The sequence below is a fragment of the Chamaea fasciata genome, unplaced genomic scaffold (genome assembly GCF_029207755.1).
Source record: "Chamaea fasciata isolate MVZ Bird 193981 ecotype frontalis unplaced genomic scaffold, bChaFas1.0.hap1 SCAF_27, whole genome shotgun sequence".
NCBI lineage: Eukaryota > Metazoa > Chordata > Aves > Passeriformes > Sylviidae > Chamaea > Chamaea fasciata.
In genome coordinates, this window is record NW_027094112.1 from 3,840,722 (window position 1) to 3,859,910 (window position 19,189).

Consider the following 19,189-nt stretch of genomic DNA (forward strand, 5'->3'; position numbering starts at 1 on the left):
TCTGATTGGTCGGAGGGCGGGCAGCGCATTAGCCATGTGCCCGCCCCCGCACTACCATTGGCGGAGAGCAGGGGGCCGCGAGCGGGGATTGGCTGCGCGTTTCGGCGGGACGAGCGGAGGTTTGAAGGGGACGTTGGCGCCGCCCTCGCCGCCTCAGCCGCTCTCACTGCCGCCACCGCCATGGAGCTCTTGCAGCCCCCATCGCCCCTCTCGGTACGTCCTGCGACCGCTGCCCCCCACCCTGCGGGGCTTCCTGATCCCCTGCCACACCGTCCCCTCGGGATCTCGGGCCCCCTTCAGCCCCCGCCGGGCACCAGCAAAAGTTCTCCCCGGGCCCCCTCAGGGTCTGCCCGGGTCCTCCGCAGCCTCCCTTAGGCCTCCTTCAGGGTCTGCCCGGGCCCCTCTCTCGGCCCTTTCCCCAGCCCTCCCTCTCCTCAGATTCCCCGCTCCTCTGCGATTCCGGTTCTCTTCATCCCCCGCGATCCTCTTCCACTCCCCGGCCCGACCCCCTCGCGTTCCCTTTGTTCACCCCTCTCCCTCACCGCCGCTGCCTCTCCCCCAACAGCCGGCGAACGAGAACATCCGTGTGAAGAAGGCCGATGGCCCCAAGAAGCTCACGGTGGAGCATATCTACCAGAAGAAGACGCAGTTGGAGCACATCCTGCTCCGGCCAGACACCTACATCGGCTCCGTGGAGCTCGTCACTCAGGTAAGAGCAGGGGGGAGCGGGGCTGAGCGCCCCGAGCACCTCGGAGTGCGCAGGAAGTCATTAGCAGCTGTTTGCAAAGCACAAAACATCAGTCAAGTTTATCAGTCAAAACACCTGCTTTAGAAACGGATGGCACAGAAGAGGCGCTGTACCTGGGCACTTACAAATTTCTTTCTTTTTTTTTTTTTTCCAGCAAATGTGGGTTTATGATGAAGGCATTGGCCTCAACTGCAGAGATGTGACCTTTGTGCCCGGCTTGTACAAAATCTTTGATGAGATTCTGGGTAAGCTGACAGATCCGTTGAGTCAGTGAGTGACAGGTTATTAACAGAGGTTGAATGGAAGAAACTGGAACTAAACATAAATTATCAAGAACTTATTAGCACTACTTAATAGCAAGCCATTCATGGGAAACAAATGAAAAGAAAATTTTCAAAAATCCAATTACAAACTTGATTTCATTCTGCCCAAAATTCTCCCTTTTATGTTAGTGGTTGCACTGGAGGAATTCAGGGGTCATTTCCAACCTTCATAATTCCATGATAACTTGTTGTACTCCTCTTTGTAATTTGCAAAATATTTTCATGCTGAGATGATTATTAGTAACACTGTAGTGAGTTTTTGTGTTCATTCCACTGGAACACTTTATAGTTCAAGTTTTCCCTTGATTGAGAATGTAACGAAAAACCAACATTCTCTTTCCTTTCTAGTCAATGCCGCAGACAACAAGCAGAGGGATAAAAACATGTCGTGCATTAAAGTCACAATTGATGTGTAAGTTTGGTTTCATTGTTGTTCGTTGCCTTCAGCTGTTCTGCAGAGCTGAGGTGGCACTGCAGGGCTCTGATCCCAGACAGCCCAAATTTAATTCCCCAGTTGTGAAAGCCTTTCTCTCTGCTTAGTCCCCTGGTGTCTTACAGAGGGCTGACTGGGGAAACAGCTGCTCTTTCATTGCTGTTGTTTTCTCCCTTTCCATCCTGAGCGAGCACAGGCAGAGGGTTTTGTGTGTGGGTCCATTTCAGAGCCGACATATGCAGATCTGGGCATTTCTGCGTTGCCTGTCCCCCCTCTGCTGGCAGCTGCTGCACTTGCTGAGCACAGATCTGTTCGCGATGAAATGGTGCCTTTCCCCAGAGCCTTTCGGTGACTTCTTTCACAGCTCAGCCATTTGCAGCCTTCAAAGCAGACTTTTGTTTCCCTCCCCAGAGAGAATAACACAATCAGTGTGTGGAACAACGGGAAAGGTATCCCAGTTGTTGAACACAAAGTGGAGAAGGTCTATGTGCCTGCTCTGATCTTTGGACAGCTGCTGACATCCAGCAACTACGATGACAACGAGAAGAAAGTCACAGGTGGGGAAGGCTCAAATATGCACTAATATCTCTGTGCAGCTCTAAGTGTGTGACCTAAACAAGAAAGGGTGGGAAAGGGGTCCTTGATGCAGTGTGAAAACTGAAAGAAGGGAAATTTCAGGGAGATATACGGAGGAAATCCCTCACTTTGAGGGTGGTGAGGTCCTGGCACAGGTTGCCCAGAGAGGCTGTGGCTGCCTCATCACTGGAAGTGTCCAAGGCCAGGTTGGACAGGGCTTGAAGGAACCTAGGCTGTGGAAAGTGCCCTGCCTACAGCAAATCGTGGGACTGGATGGGCTTTAAGGTCCCTTCCAACCTAAACCATTCTGTGGTTCTATGAAAATTACATTCTGAATCTATCAGAGAAGTCTCTGTGCTCTGTTTAATCATAACAACAGTGCAAAGATGGGAACAGGGAAAATTGTCTTGGAATAATCTCTTAAACCCTAATTAAATCAAAGTTTGTAGTTGTGTACTGAGCTTGCAGAATATTGTTGCTTGTTGACCATTGTCTTTGGCTGACGTTGACAAACTCCAGTTAGTCTTGGATCCTTTTAGATGGTTTTGGACAAAGATAATAACACAAGTCTGTGTTCCCTCTAATTCCAGGGGGGAGAAATGGTTATGGAGCCAAACTGTGCAACATATTCAGCACAAAATTTACTGTGGAAACTGGATGTCGTGAATACAAAAAGTTATTCAAGCAGGTAGGAGCACTTTTCTTTCCAGGGAGTTTATACCTCAAATTTTCAAATGAGACCCTCAGTTTTTGTTTCAAAACTCTAGGCACACCTTGCATCAGTTCACTGCGATTAGAGTAAATTTGACCCACAAAATATCATTCAAGAAAATAATGAAATTAGCAGACAGCATCAGAATCTGGTTTTTAACCAGAGTTTTTGTTTAATTCAAAGGTATCTAAAACATATAAACCATCTTACTGCTTTTAAAAACTAAGGTAGTTGTTTGTGTGTGTTTGACTTGCAACTTACCAAGGCTCCTTTCCTCAGACCTGGACAGACAATATGGGAAAGGCTGGAGAAATGAAGCTGAAACATTTTGATGGAGATGATTTCACCTGTGTTACTTTCCAACCTGATCTGTCCAAATTCAAAATGACCGTTCTGGATAAGGACATTGTAGCACTGATGTCTCGAAGAGCATATGATATTGCTGGATCCACAAAGGATGTCAAAGTTTTCTTGAATGGACAGAGGCTTCCTGTAAGTGAGCATTGAAAATAAACACAAATATCTGCATTTTTCTGTGCAATTTAGCCAGTGAAGTTCTGTTGAGGCCATTTCTGTCATCACACAGAGCAAATGAACACGTGCAGGAGGGATTTCTACACTTGCTTTGCAGGAAAATGTGAATTAAGTATTTATAGGAGCTGTTGTCAACCAGTTTTCCGCTCTCATCTGCGTGCAGGTGAAAGGATTCCGCAGCTATGTGGACCTCTATCTGAAGGATAAGGTCGATGAAACTGGGAATGCACTTAAAGTTATCCATGAAGAAGTCAATTCCCGATGGGAAGTGTGCTTGACTTTGAGTGAAAAAGGCTTCCAGCAAGTCAGCTTTGTTAACAGCATTGCCACCACAAAGGTAACTCATTAGTGTGTTTAGTCAAGCTAGTGCCATATTCTTCAACATTAATATTCCTGGCTATTTGTTAGTGTACATATGTGAGTGAAAAATACTTTAATGTTGCAAAGAACGTGCTTAAAGTTTTAAATAGATATTTACAGTTCTGTAGGTTTTCATGGCCTCAGTCCCAGGTCCTTGTCCCATTCTCCTCAGGGTGGCAGACACGTTGATTATGTGGCTGACCAGCTCGTGACCAAAATCATTGATGTTGTGAAAAAGAAGAACAAAAATGGAGTTGGAGTGAAGCCTTTCCAGGTACACCGTTAGAATTGTACAAGTGGGAAACACAGCTTGAGCATTACTGCAAATTGTAACTTCAGCTTAATGCATTACTGCATTAATTAATAACATATTTCCATTTTACAGACACTATATATAAGATTGCTAATTACAGAAGTCTCATATTGTCCAGTTTAAGCCAATTAACTTCCCTTTTCTTTGAGCAATGTGTTTAGTAGTCACTATAAGTCAGTGTAGATGCACTAAACCTCAGTATCTGTTAGATAACACCTATTAAGGTGGAGAAATGCCAATTCCTTAACATCCCAAATCATCTTACACTGTTCATAAGTATTCATTAGCTGTTCAAAATTAACAAAATATTTACGAAAATTCCAAACCCTACAGTGCTGAGTGTTCCCTCACTGTGTGATTGACTAGTGAGCTGAGTCTGTACAGTTTGTGATCCTTGTTGTATTTAACTGCAGGTGAAGAACCACATGTGGATTTTTGTGAATGCCTTAATTGAAAACCCAACCTTTGACTCTCAGACGAAGGAGAACATGACTCTGCAGTCAAAGAACTTCGGCTCTACCTGTAAACTGAGTGAAAAATTCATTAAGGGTGTAAGTCCTGATGTACACGGACAGTCAAGATGTCTGTAAAAAATACATAACAAAGTTTCTGTCATTATTGAGACTTTTCCCATAACTTTCGATTGCGTTGCAGGCAGTTGGCTGTGGCATTGTTGAAAGTATCCTAAACTGGGTAAAATTTAAAGCTCAGAACCAGCTGAATAAGAAGTGTTCAGCTGTGAAACACTCCAAGATTAAGGGTGTTCCTAAACTGGATGATGCCAACGATGCTGGTAAGTGTTTGATGTCCTTTGTAATCAATTAGTTCAGAAACAGTTAAAACTTGCTTGTTAAACAAAAGATCTGTCTCCTAAGGAAAAGTGAGAAGAGAAAACCTGTCATTATAGTTTTACTCCCATTTTGCAGTCCCATTTACTATGATTATCCCCATTTACTGTGTGCAGTGCCAAAAGAACTGCGTTAAAAGATTATTTCTACTTGTTCAGTCGTGAATGTGCAGCCTTGGATTTCATTTCTTAAGTAGAAAACTGATTCGATTTTCTTCTTTTTCAGGCAGCAAGAATTCTCTGGATTGTACGCTGATCCTGACTGAGGGAGACTCAGCCAAAACTCTGGCTGTCTCTGGTCTGGGAGTGGTTGGTAGAGACAAATATGGAGTATTTCCTCTTCGTGGGAAAATCCTCAATGTCAGGGAAGCTTCTCATAAGCAGGTTGGTTGGAAAATGGTTACAGTTACGTGTGGGAAGGTGTGGTGTGATTTGTGCAATGAGTCAGTGCAGCTGCACCTGGAGCACTGGAACTCCAAGGAGCAGTGTCTTAAACACCTGAGTCTTCCCTCATCTTGAGCCTGCCTCACTGGTTAAGTAGGAATATTGATTAAGTCCTGTTCAGTGATTTGCCTGAGGGGATAATGTTCATGTTGTGGATTGGAAAATGTTTGGAATTATCTAGAGTAATTTAACCATTAGAAATTACAAGTTACTAAACAGCAAAAAACAACAGCAGGACAGAACTCAGCCAATTACTCACTTAGGGATAACTTTATATTTACTTGAGCTACGTTTTGAGTCTGAAAGACAACTTTTTATTCTGTGTGATCTCTTTCAGATTATGGAAAATGCCGAAATCAACAACATCATCAAGATTGTGGGCTTGCAATATAAAAAGAACTATGAAGATCAAGAATCTTTAAAAAGTCTTCGTTATGGAAAGATTATGATCATGACAGATCAGGTTAGGTTCATTAAAATTGAAAGTTGGGAGAGGATAACAATTAGCACTTAAATAAAGAGATAGGAAGAAAATATTTCTCTAACTGCTGCTATTGTTGTACCCAATTCTCTGTATTTCTTTTTCCTATTTTACATTTTTGTGGGTCATAATGTCTTTTCAGCCACAAAAAAGTAAAATGGTGAGTTCCATCAAATAGCTAAACACTGTCTTTCCAGTCTGCTGTTTCAAAGTCCTTAACCAGTCCTTCACACCTTTTTGCACCAAAAATCTACCTTTTCTGTTTCTCTTAATTTTCAGCAATTAACACATGGCCACCTTTTTAGAGGTGAAAGTTAATAGGGTCAGTTAGCTGGAATTACAGTCGTTTACTATTAAGCCAACAATTGTCATTTCCATCATTCCATGATAAAATATGGTTTGTTGTTTTTTTTTTTCTTTTATAATTCAGGATCAGGATGGATCACACATCAAAGGTTTGCTGATTAACTTCATCCATCACAACTGGCCATCTCTTCTAAGACACAATTTTTTGGAGGAATTCATTACTCCCATCATAAAGGTGAGGGCTGAGGGAGGATGAGGTGAATGGCTGAGGATCCATTATCCAAAAATGCCTTTCATTTCACAGTTAAAATGTTTGTCCATTGTAGGCCACTAAAAACAAAGAAGAAATTGCATTCTACAGCATTCCCGAGTTTGAAGAATGGAAATCCAGTACACAGAACCACAACTCATGGAAAATCAAGTACTACAAAGGTTTGTAAAAATCTAATATGGTGAAACTGATCCGAGTCAGAGCATTGATGATTCGATGCAGTCAATCCTGCTTTGCAGAAAGGATTTGGACTGGATGTCCTCCAAGTGTCTTCCCTCCTGTGATATTCCAATTAGATTTCAGGTATCTACAGGAATTACAGACAAAACCCAAAACTACTACAGGCCACTGCACACTCAATTGTAATTCTTATGACTTTTGTGATACATCTCGTTTTGAAGTAATTTAAGTTTTCAGGATGTCATCTTCACACTCTGTGTTCATAGGATGCATCAGAAAAACAGCATAGCAAAATATTTCTTTGAATTGGAACTTAATTAAGGCAAAAAGGCATTAGGATTAACTCTCCTGTCCCTGCAGGTTTGGGTACCAGCACATCAAAGGAGGCCAAAGAATACTTTGCAGATATGGCAAAACACCGAATTGGCTTCAAATATTCTGGGCCTGAAGATGATGCTGCGATCACCCTGGTAACTAACACTCGATTTAATTGCTGACTTACTACCTTTGGTATTTCACCTTGTAGAATGCTCTGTATTTTCTTTTAAAATGCTCTTCAAGGCCTTTGGGCTGGAGACAATCTCTGTGTTACCAAGGCTACAGCTTTAGCTGAACCAGAAGCAGCGAATCTGCCCCTCGACCTCAGGGCAAGAGTACCCTTTTAATGATGGGTTTTAAATATAGCTCAGAACAAACTAATCACTACAAACCAATTGACATTTTTAGACACAATAGTAAATACTCCTTGAACATTTTTCTGAGTATTCTGCTGCAGTTTTCTCCAAGTCAGATCTCCCCTTCCTCCCCCAGTGGAAAATGGTGGATTAAAGCAGTCCTCATTTCTGTGAACTTCACCTTAGCTGGTCATGCAAAAAAAAATCAAGTTTTTCCCCAAAATATTAATTTCCCCTCAAATCTGCTTTAGTCTTCTGTTCTTATATTAAAAATCTATAAATTTAAACCTAACTACTCTGTCTTCTACAGAGTGGTGGAAATTATGCTCTTAATATGTTTAGCTACAGAAACCTTTTATTGCATTTCTTGGGCTTAAACCAGCCTGTTTAGCATGTTGTTCTCCTGGGTAAGCTCTTCCTTTTTCTCAAGTGATCCAATAGTGCACAACCACAGAATGTTCTGGAATTGAGTTACTTTTCATTTTGTAACATCCAGGCCTTTAGCAAGAAGAAGATAGAAGAGCGAAAGGAGTGGCTGACTAATTTCATGGAGGATAGAAGACAACGGAAGCTGCACGGTCTGCCAGAGGTAAAAGGTTTATGTTTATAAGGAAACTGGTTTCCAGTCTCTGCCTGGGGCTGTTCTCAGCTTCATCCCGGCACGCCAGAGCTGCACACAGCTCAGTCAGTGAGTCAGGTCCGGATTATGGGACGTTGAAAATGTGTCAGGATTTTGCAGAGCGGCTTCTTCTCTCATCAGTGCAGCCTCATTGTCAATTATCCGACTGTCAATTTCGTTTTTAACTCTCATCTTTCAAGTTACTGTACCAATAGGAAAATGATAACTCAAGCAGAGGCAAATGAAGTCTTTATTTCCCCCAAAATGGGGGAAAAAATGCATCCTGGGAAGTGTTTCCCTTTGCCATGCAAAGGGTATCAGCACTTGAGCTGTATTTATCTGGTGTTACAAGGAATTCCCATTTCAGTGAAACTAGCCAAGAAACTGATTAAGTCCTGTAAAAATTAAGGCAATCTTCTCTCTGTTTTTCTTAGGAATACCTGTATGGGAAAAACACTGATTATCTGACATACAATGACTTCATCAACAAGGAGTTAGTGCTGTTCTCAAACTCAGATAATGAGAGGTCAATCCCATCACTGGTTGATGGTAAGTGATTTCTAAGTCGTGATTCTGCTTGGTGTATCCCCAGAAGTGTGGAAATGGGTGTTTGATGGCACATCAGAGCCAGGGAACCTGCTGAGGTTTCAGGGTCGGTATCCTGAAGTCTGTTTTCTGCTAAGTTTTTTTTTATCTTTGGATGAAATGTCATGTCCATTTTGTAGTATATTATTGCCAGTACCTTACTCAGTAAGGTACAGAATCTTTAGGTGCATAAGCAGTTCTTGTATCTCTAGAGAGCAGAAGCCAAGTGCATCACATCACATGTTCTAACCACGAGGTCTTGTCTTTTTTTTCACACAGGTTTGAAGCCAGGTCAGAGGAAAGTTTTGTTCACCTGTTTCAAACGAAACGATAAGCGGGAGGTGAAGGTTGCTCAGCTGGCTGGTTCTGTCGCTGAGATGTCCTCATACCATCACGGTGAGGTAAGAACCTGCCTGGGTGTGCAAAATACCTTAAAGGAAAGGCAAAAACCCTTCTGTTGATGTGAGTTACGATGCCTCTAAAGCCAAATTAGATGTTTGAGTGTGTACAACAAAGGGAAGTGGCTGTTTAGGTGTTTCCACAATTAATTCTTCAGTATTCATTTAATCTCACATTGGTCATCTTGCCTGTCCTGTCTGGACTCCATGGGAGCATAGTTCATTCAAAAAGTGGAACAAGAAAACCCTATTTAATTTGTGATGGACTTAGGCAGATCTTAATAGCCTTTCTGCCTGGGTCAGGACAAGTTAAGCACTACCACAAGGTTCTCTGTGGAGACTGATAGAATCTTTCACTGGAGGTTTCAGAGCAGGTAGGCAGCAACAAGTAAAGACATAGGTCAGCAATAGTTAGAGACATGGGTCACTAGAACATTTCAGATGGTTTTGGGGTGCATTTTCCTTCAGTTTCCTACAGTATTTCATCAATTGTATTTATCCTCTGTATCAATGATGTTCTTGGTGTGAATGTTGCCTCGCTTTGTCCATCCCCTGAACCATTCTGCATGTTCAGCTTTGCACCTCCTTTATTGCAGGCCGCACTGATGATGACCATCATTAACTTGGCTCAGAACTTTGTGGGCAGCAATAACCTCAACTTGCTCCAGCCCATCGGTCAGTTTGGCACAAGGCTGCATGGAGGGAAAGACTCTGCCAGCCCTCGATACATCTTCACCATGCTCAGGTCAGCATTCCAGAGTTCTTACTGTATTAAAGGACTCAATATTACAGCAATTAGAATGAAAAAACAACTTGGATTTTTCCCTTTAAAAGTTTGGGCTATACTTGCATGCTCAGAGTAGTGACAATTGAAGTGAGATTCAGGTGCTTAGATTCCATTATGGAAACGTGGCTATCAGTGCAGAGAATACAGAAATGGAAGCAGAACCAAAGGGAGAAACCTGGGTGGGATAATAAAAATAAGGGAGGTTTCTTGTTGCACGGCAGTCACGTTCTGTAACAAGAATTTGGGCTTAAATTCCCTTCTCCATTCCAGTCCCCTGGCACGCTTGGTGTTCCCACCAATGGATGACAACGTCCTGAGGTTCCTCTATGATGACAACCAGCGTGTGGAGCCAGAGTGGTACATGCCCATCATCCCAATGGTTCTGGTCAATGGGGCTGAAGGGATTGGTACAGGCTGGGCCTGTAAGATCCCCAACTTCGATATCAGGGAAGTTGTGAACAATATCCGGCGGCTGATGGATGGAGAAGAACCACTGCCAATGGTAAATAATATAATTAAAAAACAAATGTCTTGGTTGTTAGTTTATTGAGCTCATATTGAGCATTTTATGGGCATGCCTAAAAAAAGAGGCATCCACACAAAGCTGAATCCAGTGTTTTTTCTCCTCAGCTTCCCAGTTACAAGAATTTCAAAGGCACCATAGATGAGCTGGGGCCTAATCAATATGTGATAAGTGGTGAAGTGTCCATCCTTGATTCTACAACCATCGAGATCACTGAGCTGCCTGTCAGAACATGGACACAGGTAATAAACAGGGAAATCTGCTCTGGGAATGTATAGTTTGCTCTTTAAAGCAAAAAGCAAGTAGTGAGTTTTGGGTCTGACTTTGTTTCTTTCCTCAGACATATAAAGAGCAGGTTCTGGAGCCAATGTTGAATGGGACTGAGAAGACCCCCCCACTAATCACAGACTACAAGGAATATCACACAGACACCACAGTGAGGTTCGTGGTGAAGATGGCTGAAGATAAACTAGCAGAAGCCGAAGCCGTGGGGCTGCATAAGGTCTTCAAACTCCAAACAAGTTTAACATGCAACTCCATGGTACGTGACAGATTTTGCTGAAGGAATTTCTTGGTTTAACTCAGACTCTGTGGACAGCTGCAGTCGTTGCGTGAAACAAAAATCCTCTTTGGCAGTAACCTATTCACTTTGATTTTTCTGCTGTTACTGGTTTTAAATCAGCTTTCAAAGGTCAAGAGCTTGGCTTAGGAGTGGACCCAGAGTGGATGGTTTGCCTGAAGGAGGCAAAATGATCTGAAATCACAGTTTGCAGAGCTCTCTGAGCCAGCAGCAGGGGCACTGAACGTCTGGTTCCTGACAATGTGTGAAGCTTTGATGCGAGATGTTTGTCCTGCACAGAGCTCTAAGATTCTAGTAACCTTAACTCTACTGTGCGTATTCAAGAACACCAAAATTCTAAAACTGTCTCTGCTGCTGTGCTCACAAACTGAAGTGATTTCTAGAACAACACTGAGATGTGATAATTTGTTGGTTAATAATTTGGTGGTACCATCACACCTGTGTTACAGGTAACTTTCAGTGGGTTTGGAATCAGTTTTATCATCATAACACCCGTGTTCTTTCATTTTCCTCCAGGTTCTTTTTGACCATGTCGGCTTTCTCAAGAAATACGACTCTGCCCAGGATATTCTTAAGGAGTTCTTTGAACTCCGGCTCCGATATTACAATTTGAGGAAGGAATGGCTTATTGGGATGCTGGGTGCTGAGTCTGCAAAGCTGAGCAACCAGGCTCGCTTCATCCTGGAGAAAATAGATGGCATAATTGTGATTGGTATGTTGTTCTTGGTGACTGGGGTTGTAACTGGGAGAACTGGGTGATCTCTTGAGCTCTGTCAGCACCCCTCAGCCCCAGGCTGGCTTCTACAATCCACACCAGGGCTTATCTCTGTTCCGGTGACATCTAAGAGGAAAATGCTTCACAGACTATCCTTGGTCTGTGTATTATACACATAAGTAATGACAATGGGATACTTATGCAGCTTTCCTGCTCTGTGTGTGAGAATTTTTGAGAGAATTTGAGTTTAGCAATAATTCCCATTTATTTCTGACTTGGTAGGAGTAAGAGTTAATTATTTGTGGGTTTAGAAAGGGCAGTGTTTGCTGTTAAACGCATTCTTAAGAATCTGTGTCTCTCTCTGCAAAAATACTCCAAATCATGTTCTCAGTGGTCTAGGGGTTCAAACTTAGATGATACTCGAGCATCAGCATCTGAGAATCATGAGCTAGAAAAAGAAGCAGATCTTTGTTCCCAACATACACATTTTTCAATCAACTTTTCCCCCCTCGGTGTAAAAGCCGGGCTGTGTTCCGCTGCCTTCACGGAGGATGCGGCCAGACAACGTGTCATAAGATGCTTTGTGGTTTGTGTCTGAAGGCAGCCCAGTAATCCCAGCAGCCCGAGTCTGTCTGACTGAACTCAGGAAGAGAAATAATTCCCCTGAAATGCATTTTCTTGGGTTTTTGTAATAAGTAGTTCCAAGGCTGCCAGAGCTGGTTTCATTTGTATTTGTGTCTCATGGTTGATGGCTTCTGATACCTTAAAAAGGAGCAAATTCCAGCTCAAGCATTTCCAGTGGTTGAGCACTTAGAGTATAAATTTCCCGAGTGATGTGTAATGAGGTGCAAGCTATACCAAGCTGTCAAGGGTTTCTTTCTCCACCTGCCTGTCATGATAAAACCTGTTTTATACCATCATACCTTTTTTCCCCAAGTTAAAAAACTACTTAAAACAGGGGAAATGCATGTATGGAAACAAAAATACTAACATTTTTTTGGCTGGTACAGGAGAAATGCTTCCCTGACAAATCACCTGCCAAACAGGAGTTTTTCAGGGGTTGTTCAGGCTTTTCCACATGTCCCAGCTGTGATGTGGAAAGGCTGGTTTGGAGCTCTCTAGGCTGCTGAGCAGCTACAACCACAGGATCCAAACTGTAACTCCTATCTGTCGCTCCTAACAGCGACTGGTAGTAGGCACTGAGTGACAATCCTGAAATGTCTGTTTGCAGAAAACAAACCCAAGAAAGAGCTGATTCAAGTTCTTATCCAGAGAGGGTACGAGTCTGATCCGGTGAAGGCTTGGAAGGAGGCTCAAAACAAGGTAATGCCTCAGTCATCCTCTGAATATGCCCAAACTGGCCCCGAGCTCTGAGGCTTCATAATCCTTAGAGAGGCCCAAGTTGCTTTTCAACTGGCAGGATTCGAGAGCTTCCGTGTTTGATCAGTAGCCCTACCCGTGTGTGTCAGGGTTTTTGTGGACTATGTTTGTTTCAAATCCACATTTAGGATGAAGAGGAGGAGGAGGAGGAAGAGAGTGACAAAGAGTCAGCTGCAGCGTCTGGCCCAGACTTCAACTACCTGCTGAATATGCCCCTGTGGTATCTGACCAAGGAGAAGAAAGATGAGCTCTGCAAGCAGAGGGATAACAAAGTATGTGCTTTCCTTTCCTTATAAAAAGCATTACACTTACAATATATTACGTGTTATACAGTTTATTTTTGGCTGGCGGATTGAGATGTGTGACTAATGGTTATGATCTGTGATTCCCTTTAGGAAAAGGAGCTGGAAAACCTTAAGCGCAAGAGTCCCTCTGACCTGTGGAAGGAAGACCTTGCTGCCTTCATTGAAGAACTTGATGTATGTTGATGCTCACTGCAGACAATCAACTCCCTCGTCTTATCCACCAGCCCTTTATTGACTTTTGTATTTTTTTGTGTTATTTTATGCTCTGCAGGTAGTGGAGGCCAAGCAAGCACAGGATGAGAGTGCAGGGATTGTTGGCAAACCTTTGAAGGTGAAAGGAGGGAAAGCAAAGGTGAAGAAAGCCCAGCTGACAGAAGTAATGCCATCCCCTCATGGCATCAGGGTTGTTCCTCGGATCACTCCTGAGATGAGGGCAGAGGCAGAGAAGAAAACTAAAAAGAAAGTAAAGGTAAAAAGAAACATTCCAAATGCTCGATCTTCCTTTACATCCTCTTCAATATAGTCCTAAAGCAATGTGAGTCCTTGTTAGCTGGACTTGTCCTGTTGAAGCAGTTGTTCAGGGAGAAGGACAAGACCTCAGGATTTGGGAAACACTGGGAATAGGGGTGTCTCAGTCTGAAGGAGAACAGACTCACATATCAGGAGATGGCTTAGAGGGAAATTTTTGGCACACTGCAGTGCCAGAGATGGGCTGGTAGCTCAGAAAAGGGGGTGGATGCAAGTACAGTTGTTCCAGGTGTCTTGGGAATTTGATAAACCCTCTAGCAGGCAGGAAGCACAGCCAGTACATTCCCTTCTCCAGAACAGCCTTTGCATTCCCAGCAATGCTTTCACCCACTTAATGCCATCATTGTTCTCCGTATCAAGGAGATAAAAAAGATTGAACTCTTTTTATAGGACTAGTTGAAATTGTGCCATTCAGCCATTTCCAACAGAGAGATATAACCCATCCTCTCACCTGTTTGGCCCTGAAAGCCACACAGGTCACTCTTTTCCTCCACATGATTCCACCCAACAGTTTTTCCAAATAACTCTCACTTTTGTTTTTATCCCACCCTGTCCAGTCCTGTGTCCCCATCCCCCCCAGAGCCAGCACACAGCAGCAGGACCAAAGTGCTCAGGAGTGGGGCCAGAGTTCCTGTTTTTGTCCATGCTGGATTTTGCCTTTTAAGTCACCTGATCTGGGGCAGATTCTGTCCAATTTACAGATCCTGTCTGTAATTCTGCACACAGTTTATTTCACAGACTTGGGTTTCTTGTACCACTAACTTTTACATGGCTAAAATAAGCTGCTCCTTCCTCTATTACCCTGTGTGCCACTTCTGTGTGAGCTGACTCACTGTTTGGTATCTGCTTGCATCTGCAGAGTGAAAAAACTGAATTTGATGAGAATCAGGACGAAAACACATCCGGAGAGAAGGAGTCTGCAGGCCTGAAGCAGAGATTAGTGCAGAAGCTGAAGACTGAGCAAGGTAAATGCTTTGATGTTATTCCCTCCAAGGAAAAGAGGGAAAGGGTTGTCAGTTTGGCTATCTGACCTCTTCCTGAAGGTGGTGAGCAACACCTAGGATCAGTAGTTTAAAAACTAGGTGAGAAAGTGATCCTGGATAACAGTCAAGTGGAATAGATTGCTATTTCTCTTTGTTTAAGCCAGAATCATCTGAATTCAGTGTATTTCTAAGCTGAGCCTGAGTTGTACATGGAAGTTTGCTGGTTCATCCTGCTTCTCAATATTTTTCAGGAGCTAAGAGACAGGCCACTCTACCTTTCAAGCCAATAAAGAAAACCAAGAAACGAAACCCTTGGTCTGACTCAGGGTCTGATTCAGAGTCTGATTTTGAAGCACCTCCTCAAAGAGAGCGAGTGGTTCGCCAGGCAGCAGGTGAGTGAGGACATGGATGCAGGAAGAGGGATGGTCCTTCTTGTGGAGGAGAAAAATGGAACAGACTATTTAGGGACCTCCCAGAGCCTCAGATCACATTTAGAAATCTTCTTGAAAAGGCTTCTTTATTTTACTGTCTGAAACTATTAAATATTTCTACCATTTGTGCACATTTTCATGGAAAAGCAGAAATGGGCAACTAGAGAAATATGGCTATTAGGTTTAATTACACAACTGTCTTGGCAAATTAAATGTGTTGTGGGTGAGGTTGGAAGACTCCAAATGACAGAACACACTTTTCATTTGGAGTCTTCTCCCTGGCAGTCTCAGCATCTGCTTGTTTTTATTCAGATTTTTATTTTTTAATAGCTGTAGCTAAAATATTGAAAAAGAAACAGAGCTGCACATTGCCAAATGTGTAAAATAACACATCTGTGTCCTTCCATCAGCCAAAGTCAAGCCCATGGTCATTTCGGACTCGAATCACTCCAGCTCAGATGAGGAGTATGAATTCCAGGGTGACAGTGAAGGCAACTCTGATTCGGACACAAACTCTAAGAAAAAGGCTCCTCCCAAGCCCAAACCTGCTCCCAAGTGAGTATTTTTCCATAATCACTGGAAATCAGTAGTGCTTTAATTCTACACAGAAATTAAAAGGGATTTTTTTCTAATGCCCTTCTTTAGTGCATCATAAACTGAATTAAAAACTTGGGGTTTTGTTTTCCAGGGAAACCACTGAAAAAGCAGCAAAAGCTCCCAAGCAAAAGGCAGTGCCAAGTGCTGCCCCTGGTGAGTGTGAGACCTCTAAACCGATGTGGATTGCTCTATAATCCCCCAGCAGTGCACAGGGAAGAGCAGAGGGGATAACTTGGCTGTTTCAGGCTGACTTTCTTCTTTCCCTATCCCATTCCAGTCCAAGATGACCCTGAGGACAAGGTGAGCCAGGCTCCCGCAGCTCCATCTGTCCCGGTGCCAAGCACCAAAGCCGTGACCAAAAAACCTCCTGCAGCCAAGAAGGCCGGAGCCACCAAGGGTAAGGGCAGCTCAGCAGCATCAGTTCTAGAGAACAATTATAATTCCTGTGGGAAACAGGCCGAGGGATTTCGCTTGGCATTCCAAGGCCTGGGCAACTGGAGTTTGCATTTCAGCAAAGATCTGAGGTTTGTGGCAGAGGTTCTCTGGTTGTCATGTTTGAGGTCTGTTTCCAAATGTATCATGTTCTAGTTCATGTTGGACATGCTTGGAGGGAGGGAATTTTAGTTTGGGAACAGGAAAAGTGAATGCTTCCTACAGTGCTATGTAATACTTGGCAGGGATAATCGGAGTGGAATTTGTGTCTTGCAGTCAATGTCCTACTTCATGTCTTTTTGGGAAGGAAAGCCGCCTTGTAGCAGGCAAGCTTTTGGGGGTAGTTTGATCTATTCAGTGCTGGATCCATCTCATCTATCTCCAGCGTTTGACTCGGGGGTTTTTAAACTCAACTGCCAGACTTTGACACTGTGTTGTGTATTCCAAATGGAATCAACTCAGTGTTGATACCAGCAGGAAAATAGTGTTACTTCCACTCCTAAATTAAGAAAGCGTGTTATCACTCAGAAATGGCCTGAAATGAGCTGAACTGGAAGTTGTGCTTCAAGATGCTCTTTTTAAAAGTGAAAATATAGGTAAGAAGGGATGAGTGTTTGGGAAATTTCTTCCTCCCTGTGCAGTTTGAAGGTCTGAGATGGGTTACGGAGCCTTGAGAGATCAGGACTGTTCAATCTGAAATAGTCTGTAAATTGCTTTGGGGACGCTTTAATTTGATCCTCTAAATGTAGCGGAACTGAGCAGATAAACAACCTCATTCCTCACCATCTGTGGAAGAGGGATCTTTCTAGAAAACCCAGCTTCAAATGGAGACGACCTGTGTGCTGACCCCGCGGCAGCGCAGAGCCTGTTTCTGTTGGAAGTAATTCCCAAACTGCGAACGAGAGAGGAGCGAAACAGGGGTTTAACACCGTGTTCTGTTCCAGACAACCAGCCCTCCATCATGGATGTCCTGGCCAAGAAAAAGGCTGCACCCAAACCCAAGCCAGCGGCGAAGGAGGGATCCCTGCGCGCCGGGGGTGACAACGCCAAGGGGAGGAAGGTTCTGAAGAGGCAGCCAAGCTCTTTGGATTCGGATTCCGATTCAGATTTTGGCTCAAAGGCTGCCAAAACTGTTGCATCAAAGGTTTGTGCAACACCACCAGCGCCGAGGGAACTGCGGAGCGTGGGGCGGGTTCTTCTGGCAGGAAAGCTGGTGGAGGTCGAACCTCTCTACCTGGGTGTGGGGAATGGGGAAGAGGGGGGTCATAGAATCATGGAATATTCTGAGCTGGAAGGGACCCACAGGGATCATAGAGTCCAACTCCCAGCCCTGCAATCCCACCCCAGCGGTGTCCAAACCCTCCTGGGGAGCTCTGTGACCATTCCCTGGGGAGCCTGGGCAGGGCCCAACCACCCTCTGGAATCAAAACCTTTCCCCTCATAAGGGTCAGACACCCCAGAACCTTGGTCTGTTCCCACCACCTCAAATACCCACCATCCCCATGGCACGAGCATGTGGTGCTCATTGTGTTCCCTGTGGATGCTCAGATCCATGATTCCTTTCCTGCTTTCCCTCCAGAAATCCAAGCTACAGGACAACACCTTCACTGTTGACTCTGGTGACGAAAGCCCCGTACCTCAGCCCCGTGCCAGGCCTGGCCGCCTCAAAAAACCTGTCCAGTACCTGGAGTCCTCTGAGGATGATCTATTTTGAGCTTTTAGGAAAATTTTAAACTCCAGATCCACAATGAGCCTTCAGCAGCGCTCCAGAGCTCCCACCAAAGACCACCTCAGCCTAGGAAATCTTCACCAAACATGAGCCACTCCAAAAAGTTCGTTACAGGTGAACACAGCTCGTTTTTTCTTGGTTTTAAATAAGTTAGATTTGTTTGAACAGGAACTTCCCCTTTTTTTGGTGAACACTGGAGCCATTGCCCAGCGAGTGCTGCCGCACTTCCCTCTTCCCCATTGTTTGACACTTTGTGGTCATTTTAGTGTTAAAGCTGACTTTAGAATATGCCAAATCCTTTACATTTTATACATTTCCCTTGAATTATCTTACAGTACTAAAATACATGAGTTTTTAATTCCCACCACCCAACACAGATGAGCTGGAGTCATTTTTCCAAGCACTGTTCCTTCGCTATGTAAATATTTTCTATGTTTTTTCTTGTTGTCCTGAATTTGTTCGTTTAAATATTTGTCTAATAAATGTGTCTTTACTTCTTTTCTTCACTGAATTTGTGTGTTTTTAGGGAAATAACAACTGCAGAGCTTGTGCTAAGCCCTCCCTCTCTCAGAGCAGAGGGCTTGGCACAAGCTCTGGGGGGTGCTGGGCTGGTTGGCCACTTCCCCACTGGCTGTGGCCACTGTGGCTCCACAGCTCAATTCTTGTGAACACCCCTGTGGTCCCAGCACGGGGGGAGCTGCTTGCCCAGAGCAGCTGTGGTTGCCCCATCCCTGGAAGTGTCCAAGGCCAGATTGGAGCAACCTGGTCTAGTGGAAGATGTCCCTGCCTATGGAAGGGGATGGGACCGGATGCAAACCATTCCCATCCAAACCATTCCATGAAACCCCAGGGCCCCCCGTGCTATCGGTGCTTTGCTGGAACCCAGTCAAGTGTGGAAAGCACTGTCAGATTTTCCACTGGCTCTGGAGAGCGTCTCCGGCGCGTCCCCTCCGAGGGCCGGGCTATTTACAGCTCCTCTGCTGCACAACACGACCCGTGACAGAGCCACGGGTGGGTTGTGGGGCTGCTCTCAGAACTCTGGCATCACCCTGACGCGGGTGTAGAGCTCTGGGAACACAGAGTGGCCCACAGAGTCTGTACCAGGAGTTTCCCATCCCAAAACCTTGGATGGGGTGTTGGGGGTGTTGTTGGAGGGGAGCTGGGCTCTGGGGCATCAGGCACTGACCCATCCTGGGCACTGTATGTCCCCAAGGGGTGAGGGGGGTCCGAGGGTGACCCGGTTGTCCAGGCCTCTGCTCCCACCACTGGAAAGGGGATTTGAGTGGCCACCAGATGCTGACAGCACTGGGCAGGGGCTGGCAGGAGCTCTGACTGACACACAAGATTTTCTAGGGATTAGTCTACATGTGCCAGAGCTGGGGACAACCTGGGAAG

At 44.4% G+C, this 19,189-nt stretch overlaps 1 protein-coding gene across 1 annotated transcript; it reads left to right on the forward strand.

Annotated features, from left to right (window-relative positions):
• The first annotated feature begins 180 nt into the window (after positions 1-180).
• On the forward strand, positions 181-18,300 carry TOP2A (DNA topoisomerase II alpha). Its single transcript, XM_066205368.1, has 35 exons — positions 181-213; positions 566-709; positions 903-993; positions 1,420-1,483; positions 1,916-2,061; positions 2,671-2,768; positions 3,072-3,284; positions 3,490-3,663; positions 3,859-3,960; positions 4,413-4,550; positions 4,654-4,792; positions 5,073-5,230; positions 5,628-5,753; positions 6,202-6,312; positions 6,404-6,509; positions 6,889-6,998; positions 7,699-7,791; positions 8,256-8,370; positions 8,686-8,807; positions 9,401-9,549; positions 9,862-10,093; positions 10,222-10,356; positions 10,455-10,655; positions 11,211-11,406; positions 12,641-12,732; positions 12,918-13,061; positions 13,185-13,268; positions 13,366-13,563; positions 14,482-14,587; positions 14,857-14,997; positions 15,447-15,591; positions 15,725-15,786; positions 15,911-16,030; positions 17,010-17,209; positions 17,645-18,300. The coding sequence occupies exons 1-35, from the start codon at positions 181-183 to the stop codon at positions 17,777-17,779; spliced, it is 4,623 nt and encodes a 1,540-aa protein (XP_066061465.1). The 3' UTR covers positions 17,780-18,300.
• The last annotated feature ends 889 nt before the right edge of the window (positions 18,301-19,189 follow it).